The sequence below is a fragment of the Lethenteron reissneri genome, chromosome 22 (assembly GCF_015708825.2).
Source record: "Lethenteron reissneri isolate LAM-NWPU_2019-01 chromosome 22, ASM1570882v1, whole genome shotgun sequence".
NCBI lineage: Eukaryota > Metazoa > Chordata > Hyperoartia > Petromyzontiformes > Petromyzontidae > Lethenteron > Lethenteron reissneri.
In genome coordinates this window covers 860221-875287 of record NC_083800.1, presented here as the reverse complement: position 1 = coordinate 875287, position 15067 = coordinate 860221, and the positions used below count along the sequence as shown (strand labels likewise).

Below are 15067 nucleotides of genomic sequence, written 5' to 3'. Positions count from 1 at the left end.
CAGCACCGCAAATATTTACGTTTATTCGCCGGGATCGCCTCGTTCATAATGGCCGAGCCGTCCAAACGTTCTCCTTTTTTCTCTGCGCTCCCTCCCTCCGTCTGTCCCTGCCAGCCCTGCGTTGTGTCATCGGCCGGCGTAAACACTCGGCCTTCGTAAATCATCTCGGGTTTTTATTCGCTGCTGTTTTGTTTTCTCTCGAGCGGCGGTAGGTCGGGGGGTGAGGGGGAGGGGGGTGTGTGAGGGGCGGCCGCCGGCTTACCCGTGTCCGCCACGTGCCGGGCCTGATCACCGACCCCCCCCCCCCCGCACCGCGGACACGCGTGCCGCTAGTGGTGGTGGTGACGATGGAGTAGTAGGCATGGTGTCTCCCCGCCGGTGGTGATGATGAGTAGGAGGCCTGGTGTGCCCGCACTGGTGGTGACGGGCGTCTGGGTTGAGCGCCAGGGCCGAGTTTAAACCGTCGCTGGGGTCAAAGTTGAAGGTCACTGAAGCTGGACAGGGTCCAAAGTGCGCCGTGTTACAAAGTGTCTGGCTTGGCTGTGACGAGGAAACTGTGAGGTTGGGGGTGGTGAGGAGGCTGTGAGGTTGGGAGTGGTGAGGAGGCTGTGGGGGGGGGGTGGTGAGGAGATTGAGGTTGGGGGTGGTGAGGAGGTTGGGGGTGGTGAGGAGGCTGTGAGGTTTGGAGTGGTGAGGAGGCTGTGGGGGGGGGGGTGGTGAGGAGATTGAGGTTGGGGGTGGTGAGGAGGTTGGGGGTGGTGAGGAGGCTGTGGGGGGGGGGGGTGGTGAGGAGATTGAGGTTGGGGGTGGTGAGGAGGTTGGGGGTGGTGAGGAGTCTGAGGTTGGTGAGGAGGCTGTGAGGTTGGGAGTGGTGAGGAGGCTGTGGGGGGGGGGGGGTGGTGAGGAGACTGAGGTTGGGGGTGGTGAGGAGGTTGGGGTGGTGAGGAGGTTGGTGGTGGTGAGGAGGTTGGTGGTGGTGAGGAAGCTGTGAGGTTGGGAGTGGTGAGGAGGCTGTGGGGGGGGGGGGTGGTGAGGAGACTGAGGTTGGGGGTGGTGAGGAGGTTGGGGTGGTGAGGAGGTTGGTGGTGGTGAGGAGGCTGTGAGGTTGGGGTGGTAGTGAGGAGGCTGCGTGGCTGTGAAGGAGTGTTGAGCGGATGTTCCAGGATGGGGGTGAGCGCAGGAGTCCGCGGAGTTCACAGGAGTGGGAATTAGCGCCACGGAGGCGGTGGCTGTCAAACAGTAATTAGTTGAAAGTTAGGCTCGAGTAAGGGTGAGGTTTATTTTAAAGCCCGTCTTGGTGGAGAATTAGTTTTAGCGTAAAGTGTAGGCGGGTTCGTTATAAACCACCGGGGCTGGGTTGCAACGGGGGGGTGGGGGGGGGCTGGGATTAAACTGTGGTTTATGTTTCAGTTGGTCAAGTTGGGGTTTCCCGTCTTGCCGAGGGGTGAGCCCAGCATGGGGGAGGGGTGGGGTGGATGGGAGGGGGGTCAGGGAGAGAAACCGCGCGCGGTGAATTGAGAAGAAAAATCCTGGGGGTTTTCAAAATAATTCTCAGCTGCACCGAGGATTCGTTTCACGGCCGCCGCTGAGCGTCCGGGCGGGCGGCGCGCCGTATATTTTCATTTCACGCAACCCCCCCCCCCTCCGATGAATAAGGCGGCTTGGGTAAATACAGATTAATTAAAATCAGGTCGTTGAGTCCGTGTCGGGCCGAGAGGAGAGTTGCGGGGGCATGGGCGGCCGTGACCCCGTGTGACCTGGCCGCCTCCCGGCAGTCGGCGCGTGCCCGTCGGCAGCTCCCGGGAATCCCGGTGAGCCTCTCCCTCGCGTGGCCGCCGCGGACAGCCGCTGCCGCTACCCGCGCCACCAACACAACCACGGCCACCGCCGCCGCCAATGCGATCTCCGCCACCACTGGCAGCGCAACTACCATCGCCGCCGCCACTACCACCGCCATTACAATCATCACCGCAGCCACCGCAGTCGCAGCGGCCTCCACCGCCGCCGCCCTCGGCACTGCCACGGCCCCCGTAGGCACGCCCGCCGTGCGCTCCTCGGGTTCGTCGCGGGGGTGGGGGAGGGGGCTGGGAGCGGGTCGTCCCGGCCCGCACCCCCCCCCACCCCCCCCCACCCCCCCCACCACGTGAGACCGGGGGCGCTCCCCGCACGACGCGCGGTGACCCCCGCGGGCAGAAACCCGCCGGTGATGAAAACATCGCGGCACTCCTCGTCCCTGCCGCTGCGGCTGCTGCTTTCGCTGCTCGGTATGTGGATAATAATAATAATAGTTACAATAAAGAAATAAAATATAAAAACAGCGGCGGAGAAACGCCCCAAAATGTTGGACCGTGTTTAAAAAAAAAATCCGCAGGGCAGCATCCGGCGCAGGGCGAGAGGAGCGGCGGCCACATGGCAGCACGGCCGCCACGCGCCAGCTCAAGAGCCCTCCTCGTAATTAGCGGCAAATTCTTCATCAAACGACGACGTGTTCTGGACTTCCCGCTCCGGCAACCCCCCCCACCGCCACCGCTCTCACCGTGACCCGGGGCGCTGGCCACGCACCGACCAACTGGAGTTTAAATGTAGCCCCAAGTTGTTTTCACTGCTCGCACACGTGTGCGTGCTAGTGTGTGTGCGTGCGTGGCAGTGTGCGTGCTAACGTGTGTGTATGTATGCGTGTCCATGCGCGTGTATGCCGCTCCCACGAGTCGCCCTGCAATGTAATTTCCAGGCCAGCCGCACCGCGTTGTGCGCTGCTCTGCCAAGCGCACGTCCCGGCCACAAACTGGGCACGACCACCTGCCCTGAACCAGAGCTCTATTTTTAACCATAACCATGTCTCAACTCTCCCCCGACTCTTACCTTGACTCTCACCTTGACTCTCACCTTAACCCAAACGCACTCACCCGTGATCACCCTCGCCAGAGTTTTTATCTCAAACCATAATGTTAACTCCAGTCCTCACCATAATTCTTAACAGCATTCGGCCTAATCGGGAATCTAACCTTAACCCCGGCAGGACGAGGGCTGGGCGGATGGGGGGGGGGGGGGCGGCGTGGTCTGTTTCGTGCGGTCCCTTTGAAGTCCGATCGTGCGGAGGAGCGGTCGAGCGCATCTTGGCCTGGCACACGCACGCACGGGCACCATCGCGATGCTCGCACACGTGTGCGCGTGCATTTGTGCGCGTGTGACTAATGTCTGAGTTTGACGAGGAACGCGAGGAATGGAGCGGGCTCTGTGGGAAATGTTTGGCGTACCTGACACGTCCCATTGACGCGCCGCGCGAGCGAGCAGGGGTGCGCACCCGCCCACAACCCCCCAGCCGCCGCGGCGCTCCGGCACATCTGCGCGTGCCGGTGGTGGTGTCTGGGTGGGAGGGTGGGTCCCGGTGCGTGCACGCGCGCATGCGTGTGCGCTTGTCTGCGTGTGTGCACGCAGCAACAGCAGCAGACGTCTGGCTGGGTGGGTCCCAGCTGTGTGTCGCTGCTTGAGTGGTGCAGCGTTGGGCGTGTGCGTGCGTGTTTGCAAACCGCACGCTTTGCCAACTCCACCGTTGTCTCATTCTGCCACGGTTCGTTGTCCCCCTCTTTTGGAGGAGGGGTGGGGGGGAGGCCTCCCCCATGCCCCCCCCCCCCTGCACCTGCAGTGCGTGCGTGGCGCTCTTCTCTGCTCGGCCTGCAGATGTGGTGGCGTGATGGGGCAGCGGGTGATGTGTGTGGTGGGGCGGGGGGTCGGTGTAGGGTGGGGGAGCAGAGCGGGCGAGTGGGCGGCGACGACACGTATTTTTGTTTGGTTTTGTTCCCTTGTGCAGCTGCTCAAGTTCAGCAGGTGCTGCGGATGGCGCGTTGTGTAATGGCGCGCTTGCGCGTGTCTATCCGCGTCGGCGTGTGTGTCGGCGTTTGCCTGTCCCGTGTGCGCGTGCGTGTTTGTCCGTGCCCGCTTGTCCGTATGTGCGTGCGTGCGCGCGCCTGCCAGCGCATGTGCACGAGCAGGGCAGCCAGCGCCCTGCGGTGGGAGCGAAGGGGTGGTGGGACAGGCGGGACCCGTTCCCCGCCTCCCCCCCCCACCCCCTCCCCACCGCCCTCCCTCCCTCTCCCGGCGCGGGTAATTCCTAGCGTTCCTCCTGCAAGCGGCCACTTCCCGTGCGAGCTGCCCACATTCCCTCCCGCCCGTCCCAGGGGACGTCTTAACCTGCTGTGCCGTTAGGGGCAGCCCAACACGGCCCCCCCCCCACCACCACCGCCGCTGCCGCCTCATCGGCCCACGCCACCCGCCCCCCTCTCACCGTCATTGTTATATTTTATTTGGTAACATTTTCTTGCGTGTGTCTGCACATTTTTTTCCCCTCTCTCGGTTTGGAGTTATTTTTTTGAAATGGCGAGCGCTAGTTGTTATTATTACCGCCACTGCCATCGCCGCCACTACCACCGCCGCTGTTGGTGGAAAAGTGGTTCTCTCCGAGGCCGAGCGCCAATGGGCGGAGATGCTGACAGCGAGCACCAGCGGGGTTGCCCACGCCAAAGCCTCGCACCGATTGACAGCTCCCACCTCACCGTGGCACGACCGGCAACCAACCTCGAGAAATTTGTCGAAGGGCCCAAGTGGCACAGGTGGTACGGGGTCAGCGGGACCCCCCCCGTAATGCAGGAGCGGGTGTCGCTGTGGATGGAGTGGTTGCGGCGCGTGCGCTCTTGTGGTGTAGGTGAAGTGGTTGCGGTAGTCGGCTGTGTAGCGTTCGCCCTGTGAGGATGCTTGCGGTTGCTTGGCGGTCTGATTGGTGAGAGGCGGTTGTTGTGGCACCCGTAATGGTAGCGGATGTGACAGTGGTTCTGATGGCTCGTGCTTGTGGTGGCGGCAGTGTAAGTGGTCGTGCTGGCAGACACGCACCGTGGGGGCTGTGTCGTTTGGTGTTTGGCCCGCGAAGTGAGAGTCTGAGTGCGTGTGTGTGTGTGTATGTGTGGGGAGCGGTGGTGTAGTGGTTAGGACACTGAAAAACAAACCCGACGACCCGAGGTCGACTCAGCCTTAATTGAGTACCTCGTGTGGGGTGTAAACATCAGCATTGGGGAAACAAAGGCGGCCACGGCGTGGTCCTAGCTACCACCCCCTCGTGCCAGGTTCTGGAGGTGCTGCTCGCTAGCCGCACTTTCCCCAACAGTCTGCTAGAGGCTCCACGGGGGATGTTTCGTTCGTTCTCTGTCGGTGCTGCAGGTGCAATGTGAAGCCCTGTGCCGGCCTCACCGCCACTGGTGGGAGTTGGAGCGTGCATGTTTTCTGTGTGCTTGCGTGCGTGTGTGTGTGTACGTCGTGTTTTTGACGCTTGTCTTTGTTATTGATGCCGTGTGTGATGTGTTGGGGTGTTTTTGGAGCTTGCTCGTGCGTGCTTGTACGTGACGTGTTTTTATTTCTATTTGGAGTATTTTCAGCTCGCGGTCTTGATAGTTGCGGTTATGGTTAGGAGTGGATTTTGTCGAACTCTGAGAACTTAAGAGGCCAAGATGAGTGGGGGTGAGTGAGCGTGTGTGTGGTGGTGTAGCAGTTAGCGCGCTGCGCTATGAACCTGGTGACCCGGGTTCGATTTCTGCTCACGGCCAGCACCGGTGATGATTATCTGAACCGGTCCTGGGCCTCCCCTAGGTCGACTCAGCCTCAAATGAGTACCCGGTGCGGTGTGTAAACATCGTCACTGGGGATACGAAGGCGGCCGGGCGTGGTGCTGGCCACCCACCGCCTCGTGTGCCGTGCCGGCCTTCATAGGTGCTCGCTAACAGCACTTGCCCCAACAATCTGTTAAGGCTGCACGGGGGATGTTTTTGATGGGTGATATGTTGGGTGAGATGGTGTGTGCGAGCGAGGTGATGAGTTGAGTGAGTGAGTTGATTTTGTCTAACCAGGTGGAAGCTCTTAGAGACCAGGATAGTCTCATTTCCAAAAGTCACCTGGCTCCTCCACCACAGTGACAGAAGCCAACTCGAGCGTGTAACTGACCACCGAGAAGCAGATCAATCCCTGTGTGTGTTGCGTGTGTGTGCGGTGTGTGTGCGTTGCGTGTGCTGTGTGTGTGTGTTGTGTGTGGTTGTGTTGTGTGTGGTTGTGTGTGTGTGGTTGTGTGTGTGTTGCGTGGTGTGTGTTGTGGTTTGTGCGGTGTGTGTGTATGTTGTGTGTGGTGCGTGTGTTGTGTGTATTGTGTGTGCGTTGCGCGCATATGGAAGAAAGCTGCGAAACGTCTGTGCAGCCCATTGGCTTGTAATCACCAACACGCCGTTTTGGCATCGGCACATCCACACAACATCACGGGTGCACGCCGGTTCAAAGCAAGAACATCTGCTGGACTATAAAGTGACGGAACAGCGATTTCAGGCCCATGTTCTTGACACCAGGACCTACCGTGGAGCTCATCTGCCCACCGACCATTGGCTTGACATTTATAAGATACGAATAACATATAGTTCGAGAGGCTTTTAATGACTGTACAGGAGGAATTTCCATCTGGTACAGATACAACGGGAGGCTGATTGATGCCCGGTTGCGGTAGAGGGATGGCTCCCTACTGGTCAAACATTTATGTTCATGATCTGGTAATTGCTGCTCATGCTGAGAAGGAATTGGAGAAGCTGCTGCTGAATCTGGAGTGTGCTTCTGAGCGGTGGGGGCTTCACCATTGGCCCCCCAAAAACAAAGCACCTGCCTGGGTATTTCATGTCATCAGATGCTCCCTTCCCTCCACTCCCCATGAGTGATGGGGCAGTTGTGTTTAAGTGTACGTACCGGGCTGTGTGCTTATGACCAGCTCCGGTTTGGCAGTGGAAGTCTCACTCCAAATCAGTTGAGTAGCATCTTTTCATCGGCTGCGTAATGCTGTTTGGAATCTACCTGGTCTTTTGCTCCATACAAAGCTCTAGGTCGTCTTGGCTACAGTCATGCCCTCCCTGCTCGATGCTTCCAAAACGTGGAGCCCTCTAAAGTAACCTCTGCATCACTGAAACATTTGCGCAGGGCTTGCCTACGAGCCATCCTGGGTTTAACCAGACTGGATTGTGTGAGAAGCTAACAGATGGCTCATCAGTGAGCTCTTCTGGCAGGTGAAGCTACTTTTTGCGGGGTCATGTATCCTACATGCCCAGCCACAATATGCCCCAAGCAACTTCTGTTTGGTTGGATAGAGGGGGCTAAATGGGTGTGGCACAGGTTATTGAAGACACGGGCTGATGTGGTACAGGAGGATGTGGCGCTGAGTGGCCTTACCGATTACTGGTACCAGCAGTGTCAAGATCAACCTCTGGAGGAGGTTAGTGAAGGATGCTGCTGAACGGTTGGAGGGAGTCGCCCTCCAAAAACAGCGGAGAGCAGAGGAGCGATGCTCACAACAACGAGCGGGGCGGCGGGTGGCTAAAGCACAGCAAGTCAACACAGTGGGGAGAACAGGTGGTGCATCTACTCGTCATCTCCGTCAGCCCATGGTCACCTGGGTGTGTCCCGTGACCTGTCGGTGAGCCCTTCCACACGTGTCCTTCGGAGTGCACCTCGCCTGGCACAAGTGCCGTGGTGACGTCACAGCCACTTGGCGGGAAACAGCGGTTGTTTTTGTTGTTGGCAATGCGTTAAGTTTGTGGTGGGTGTATGTCGTCCTTGTTGTGTGTGTTTTAATGTTGTAGTTTGTTTTGTTTGTATGCCATTAGTGTTGCCCGTGGGAGGCGCAGCAGCAGCAGCATCACGTGATTCCTGCAGGGCTTGTCTGTGGCAGGGGGCAGTCTGGGTAGAGCCAGCTGCTGCAATGAGAAGTATTGGGATTCTAGGTGAAGTCTGCGGGATTTTGCGCCGGGGGAAATGGGGATTTCCGCAATGACTTCTTCTGGGGCGTGGTGCGTGTGTGCCTACGGGGTGATTCGCGCTCAGACCTGGTAAATATCGCAAATCCACGCCGGCGTCGGTGGTTGTGCGATGTGCCGGTAATACTGCAGAAGATGATATTTTAACGGGTTTACGGTCGTGGGCTTGGTTTGGCTGTAATGGTTTGGGATGGCACTGTGCTCTGTGATGGGCTCTGTGCAGGGATTATGGGGTTGGGCAGGGGGGTGTGTGGGGGGGGGTGCACATGACTGGGCCCCTCTGCCTTTGTGAGATAACGGTATTGGTGTTGGTTAACTGCGTGTAGGAGCTGTGTGTGTGGCTGTAATTGCTTGTGTGTGTGTAGCTGTGATTGTGTGCGTGCGTAGTAGGGGAAGCGGTAGTGTGTAGTGGTTAGCGCGCTGTGCTACAGACCCGATGACCCGAGTTCTATTCCTGCTCGTGGCCAACACCGGTAGCAAATATCTGAACCGGTCCTGGGCCTGTCCTAGGTCGACTCGGCCTCAAATGAGTACCTGGTGCGATGTGTAAACATCGCCAATGGGGAGACAAAGGTGGTTGGGCCACCAATCCACCTGTCCGCCTTTACGGCCTTTATAGGTACTCACTAACAGCACTTGTGCCTGCAGTCTCTTCAGGCTACACGGGGGATCTTTGTCTTGTGTGCGTCGTAAGCCGTGTCCGTGATTGTGTGGATGCGTGTAAGTACACGTGTCGTGTGTGTGTGTAAGTACACGTGTTTGCGAATGTGTGTGCGAGCGTGGTGGTGTTTTTGTGTGTGGTGTGCACCTTTGTGTGTAATGGTTAGTGAACGCGCTGTGAACCCAGTGACCCGAATTTGATTCCTGCTTACAGCAAATCACAGTGACGAATATCTGAACCGGTCCTGGCCCCCCCCCCTCCCCCCGAGGTGTACTCGGCCTTAAATGAGTACCTGGTGTTGATGTGTAGACATCAGCGTTGGGAGACAAAGGCAGCCGGGCATGGTGCTGGCCACAACTGCCCCCCTTGTGTACCATGCCGGCTTTCACAAAGTGCCCGCAAACAGCACTTGTCCCAACGGCTATACGGGGGAGCTTTGTCTCTGTACAAGCGAGCATCGAATCAGTCCACACACCACGGTGAGACTGTCTGTGGTGCCCGCCTGTGCCCACGCGCCTGTACGCTCGGGGGGGGGCTGCACCGGAGAGATGGATCAGACGGCGCTGCCACTGCTGCTGCTGCTGCTGCACCGCTCGGGTTTCCAGGCCTGCGTTCCGCTCATTCCAGTAGCGCGGACCCTGCTCTCGCCTGCTTTTAATTTCTACTGCGGAATTTCAGATATTTTTTTTCTCTCTTTTACATTTTTTTTCTTATTTCCAATTGTAGCTGTTTGAGGTCATAGAAGAATGTAAGGGGTTGCATTCCGCTCCGTGGTACGGAGCCCCGCAAACATCCACACGTGTGCCGCGGGTCACATGACCACGCACCGCAGTAAACACGGCCGCCGCCCCCCTCCGCCCTCCTCGCCCCTCCCCTCTCCACCCCCCTCTTTCTCTCCCCTCCCTCCTCCTCCATTCATCGCTCACCCCTCCACGACCCCCAGAATCGATTTCGCAGACAGCAGCTACCTGCTTTGGTAGCCGTCGCAGCAGTGGTGTCTCGTGCGTGCATCTGTGTGGTGATAGCCGGTGGTGATGTCTAGCACCGCTGCTACAAATCCTCGTTCAAGTCCCACACACGGCCAACATAGATGGCGAATGTCTGAACTGGTCCTGGACCTGTCCCCCGAGGTTCGACTCGGACTTAAATGAGTACCTAGAGCGTTGTTTTGTTTTCTGCACTGGGGAGACAAAGGCAGCCGGGCGGAGTGCTGGCTACCCACCCACCCCCTCGTGCCGGCCCCCATAGGTTCCACTCGCCAACAGTACTTGCCCCAACAGCCTGTGCTGGTTACATGGGGAATCTTTGTTTGCGTTACGTGACATACAGATAATTCTTAATTTGTACCTGCACTCTATGTACGTCTCGTGTGACACGTACACACACACACGTGAACCTTCGAGTCACTCTTGCCTACAATCAGTGTGGTGGTGGTGTGGTTAAAGAGAGGCTACATGGGAGCTCTTTGTCTTTGTGTGTGCGCGGCGCAGGAGTCCAAGAAGGGGGAGGCCAAGCCGGTAGCCACGCCGGGTTCCAAGACCCCCAAGACCCCCAAGTCACCCAAGTCCCCTAAAGGCCCCATCTCCCTGGAGGAAGTGAAGACCAAACTGAAGGAGCAGATAGAAAAGGTCAGGGGTTGCGCCGGGGTCGCCCACGGCACAGTTCGGGGTCGGAGGGGGCGCGTCTGGATCGAGGTTGGGGGGCCGGGGGGGTGAGGGGGCTCCTCGCTAGAGGTGGTGGTGGGGGGGGGGGGCTACCCCTGTAAGTGTCTTCCCCTGTCCCCGGATTTGACGGTGTGGTTTCGTGTCGTGCAGAACATGGGCATGCCCAAGACGGAGGAGAAGTTTGGGAACTTTTTGAAGAGCTCCTTCAAGGTGGAGGACACCAAGGTGAGGGGGCCGCACTGCCGCTCAGCGGCATCGCATCTCGACACACGTGAAGGGCACCCCCGGTGGCAGCTGTCCCTGTGCAGCACAAGGCGTTTCTCGGCACGTGGCCTGTAATTCAGCATTGATCTGGTACCAGCAGGGAGCGATGATTGCTGCCGTGTGTGCGATCCCATTTCGGCAACATTTTGCAAATCTGGACCGCGACGCCGACAAGCGACGGCCTACTGTGGCATCTAACGTGAATGAGGCCCCACCCAGTGTTAACCAGGGTGGCCTGCCGGCATGCAACTGCAAACCTCCGCAGCAAGCGGCTGATGCACCACTGCTGGGCTATGTCACGGCCCCATACACCTATCATGCACCTATCATGCACCTATCATACGCTGTATACCTGTAATCTCACGTGTCATCATTCACAACCGTTCTCGCACACAGACACCTGTGATCACAACACAACACAAATTATCTTACCCACATATCATCACACACCTGCCACACACCTGACATTCCACACACCTGTCTTTGCACATGCATGCCTCTCATCACAAGCACGGGCAGTACCACCTATGCAGTCGGTCACAACCGCACACCCCTACACGCACGCCCACCTACAGTCCCTCCATGGAACCCACGCTCATTTCTATTGTGACTTTTATCCAGGAGAGCCTTGCCGAGTCTCAAGACTCTCCTTCAGGAGGATCCTGCCAGGTTTTTGCAGTAGAGGGCGATGTCGCTGCTGTTTGCGATCCCGATTCACCGATTATCAGGGAATATTTTAGCATTGAAGTGGTTTGACCAATCCCGGTTACGCAGTGTGGGTTTATGTTCGCTATGGAGGGAAATGGGGATCCCATTGTAGGGAACCCACGCAGAACAGGGGGAGAACACGCACACTCCACGCAGTACGGGGGAGAACACGCAAACTCCACGCAGTCTATAACGAGAACACGCAAACTCCACGCAGCGCGGGGAGAACACGCAAACTCCATGCAGTCTAAAGCGAGAACACGCAAATTCCACGCAGTATAAAGCGAGAACACGCAAACTCTACGCACATCGGGAGAGAACACGCAAACTCCATGCAGTATAAAGCGAGAACACGCAAACTCCACGCAGTACGGGGGAGAACACGCAAACTCCACGCAGCACGGGGAGAACACGCAAACTCCACGCAGTCTAAAGTGAGAACATGCAAACTCCACGCAGTACGGGGGAGAACACGCAAACTCCACACAGCACGGGGAGAACACGCAAACTCCACGCAGCACGGGGAGAACACGCAAACTCCACGCAGCACGGGGAGAACACGCAAACTCCACGCAGTCTAAAGTGAGAACATGCAAACTCCACGCAGTCTAGATCGAGAACACGCAAACTCCACGCAGCACGGGGAGAACACGCAAACTCCACGCAGTCTAAAGTGAGAACACGCAAACTCCACGCAGTCTAAAGTGAGAACACGCAAACTCCACGCAGTATAAAGCGAGAACACGCAAACTCCACGCAGTATAAAGCGAGAACACGCAAACTCCACGCAGTCTAAAGCGAGAACACGCAAACTCCACGCAGTATAAAGCGAGAACACGCAAACTCCACGCAGTCTAAAGCGAGAACACGCAAACTCCACGCAGCACGGGGGTCGGCCGAGTTGGGGATTGAATCCAGGCCGTAATGGCCGTGAGGCGCGCGACCGTCGGCCCTGCCGCGTCCCTCGTGCCCACGGCCACGCCGCCCAGAGACGGCGTCCTGTCTCCTCAGGGGGCGGGGGGGGCGCTGAACCTGGCGAGCAGCTCCAGGTGGGGGCGCCTGCGTGGGGACGCGGTGGCCCCCCCCCCCCCCCCCCCCCCCCCCTGGGCTGCAGGCAGGGGGGGGGGCACCACGCAGGAGATGCCTCGTGCAGAGCCTCTTGAGCCTCCGTGAGGCTTTCCTTAATAAAGGGCCGAATTATTATTGTTATAATCTTGAGCGCAGAAGTGGGCAATAATTGAGCTGTGCAGCAGTGGGTAACCGTTAAACCGTGCAGCAGTGGACCAACGCTTGCAGCAGGAGGCGACTGTCTGCTTGTGAGGCAGCGAGCATTGTCAGCGCTTGCAGCAGGAGGATTCTTCTTTTTGCTGCAGTGGGGTGGAGGGTAAGGGGGGGGAGGTCAGGGTGGTGCGGCGGTCACCCCCCCTCCCCTGTGATGTCACATGCGGTGATGTCACATCCCCGTGACGTCGCGGGGCGGTGACGTCGCCTCCCCTGGCGCAAGTCCGCCCTTTCCCGAAGCCGTGCTCACTGGCTCACTCACACGCCCCCCCCCCCCCGCATGTGTGTCGTCGCTGTCGCATCCCCGCCCGGAGATTCCATTGTGAGGAGCATGGGAAATCCTGTGCGCGCGCGTGTATGTGACAGTGTGTGCGTGCGTGCGTGCTTATGTGAGCACGTGTGTGTGTGTGTGCGCGCGCGCCAGAGCATGTGTTTGTGCACGTATGAGCGTGCGAGTGGGAAAGTGTGAGCGGGCGTGAGAGGGCGAGCGTCGTGGGTGTGTCTGCGTGCACGCGTTCGTTTGCGTGTGGGAGAGAGCGTCTGCATGAATGGATGTTTGTGAATGGAGATACACGAGTGTGAGTGCGCGTGTACGCACGCATGCCTTTGCACGTGGGTCATTGTGTTAATGTGTGCGTGAAGGGTTGTGTGTTTAGAGGGTGTGTATGAATGAGTGTCATCGTTGTGCATGTGCGTGCGTATGAAAGGATGTGCGCATGCCTGTGGAGTTGTAGCACTGCGCTACGAACCTAGCGACCGGAGTTCAATTCCCACCCACGGCCAACATCGCCGACGAATATTTGAATCGGTCTTGGGGCCTTCACGAGGTCGACTCGGCCTAAACGTAGTACCTGGTGCAGTGTGCAAACATCAGCGGTGGAGAGACAAAGGCAGCAGGGCATGCTTATGGCCACCACCCCCCTCCCCCTTGTGTGTGCCATTGCGACCTTCGGAGGTGCTCACAAACAGCTCTTGCCCCAAAAGTCTGCGAGGGGTTTGCGGGCGGGAGGGACTCTTTCACTTTGATTACAGAGAAGCCCAGTGTCTCGCAGATTCCCTCTTGCACAGACGCACTCTCTCTCGCCCCTGTCTCACAGACCGTTGGGGCAAGTGCTCTTTGCGGGCGCCTACGAAGTCCGACGAGGCACACGAGGGAGTGCGTGGCTAGCACCGCACCCGGCTGCCTTTGTCTTCCCACTGCCGATATTTATATACCGCACCAGGGGTGCTCATTTGAGGCTTGCCTTGGGGCGGCGGTCCCAGAACCGGTTCAGATATACGTCACGATAATCGATCACGAGCGCTAAGCGAACTCTGCTCACCGGGTTCACGGCGCAAAGCGCTCACCGCTTGGTCTAGCGCGTACACATTGGTGGTCGTCAGCATTGCCCTGCCACGCCTCACCTGTGCCACCCCCCGCCCAGGTCATGAAGGAGCTGTGGAGTTGGAGCTTGACGCAGACAAAGTCTTGAGGAGCTCCCGACACCCAACCCCCGGGGGGGGGGCTTCATCACAGTCCGTCCAACTGGGCCCTGTCCCCTGCCGTCCCCCCCACCTGCCAGCTCATCACCCCCCCCCCCCCCCCCTTTTAATCGCGGAGACGGCGTTAGGCATGACATTGTTTTGTGTGTGTATGTTCAGGTTTATTTGGCGCGGTTTTAACATCACACGTTTTATTACTTTTTTTACTGACGCACGAAGGGCGGCAACATTAAGTGAAGTCTGCAGAGGCCCCAAACGATCCGTTAAGTGAAGCTGCGAGAACAGCGGAGGGAGGGAGGCGGTCCGAGTTGATGCCTGGTTGCTGTCTCTTTGGGGGGGGGGGGGGTGATCTTGAGATCGTTTTGCCGACCCCAAGGAGGAGCTTCCTGCCCTAGGACAGTGTTTCTCAACCGGGGGTACGCGAGGTGATTTATAAATGTGTGAAGTTGCATACATCAGTCATGGGTGAATAATGTGTATGTATCTGCCAATATAAAATAACGAGAAAGGTTAAATCCATATGGTAACCTCGAGTGATATATCAGACATTTCTAAACTCGTTGATCGTACGCAAGGTGCAGGGTCAACGCGACCCAATCGTGTCGCGCGCACAGAGCGTCTCTTAAAGTTGCTTTCATTCGCTTTCAGTTAGCCTGTGAGGATACCTCACAAAATGGACAAGCGGTTAAAATATTGACGTTCATTAATTCGTACCTTTATTTCTCAGAACCATGTTGGGTCAGGCAAGAGATGCGGGTGGGGGGGTACAGTAGTAGCCAAACTAAGGTTGAGAACCACTGCCCTGGCAAGTTCCTGGAGGTCCCCTCGAGGTCCCTGGAGGTCCCCTCGAGGTTCCTGGAGGGTCCCCGCTGTGCCCCCCGATTGTGGTGCACCTCGTGCTTGTGGCGCCTAATGAGTTTGGCGCGGTGCGTGGCCTTTGTTACTTGTGGACAATAAAAGTGTGTTGGATACCATCCCCAGCGCGTTCTGATTTCTCTCGCACGCGTTGCATCCAACCTGCTGCAGTTTGTTTTCTTTTCCCGCGGCCCCGTGACGCCGCCGTGTTTGTGTGCGTGTCTGGGCAGCGGTGGGCCCAGTGGTCAGCGCACCGCGCTACCGACCCGGCCACCCGAGTTCTGTTTCCGCTCACGGAAAGACGTCGGTGACGAAATATCTGA

The 15067-nt window shown here is 58.1% G+C and overlaps 1 protein-coding gene across 2 annotated transcripts in view; it reads left to right on the top strand.

Moving 5' to 3' along the window:
- LOC133345470 (nucleophosmin-like) overlaps positions 1-14863 on the top strand; it is a 29042-nt gene extending 14179 nt beyond the window's left edge. For both annotated transcript variants that reach the window (XM_061556224.1, XM_061556223.1), the window contains exons 9-11: positions 9981-10118; positions 10305-10379; positions 13832-14863. In XM_061556224.1, coding sequence (XP_061412208.1) covers positions 9981-10118; positions 10305-10379; positions 13832-13879 — 261 coding nt within the window. In that variant the 3' untranslated portion in view covers positions 13880-14863. The remainder of the gene's footprint in view (positions 1-9980; positions 10119-10304; positions 10380-13831) is intronic.
- The last annotated feature ends 204 nt before the right edge of the window (positions 14864-15067 follow it).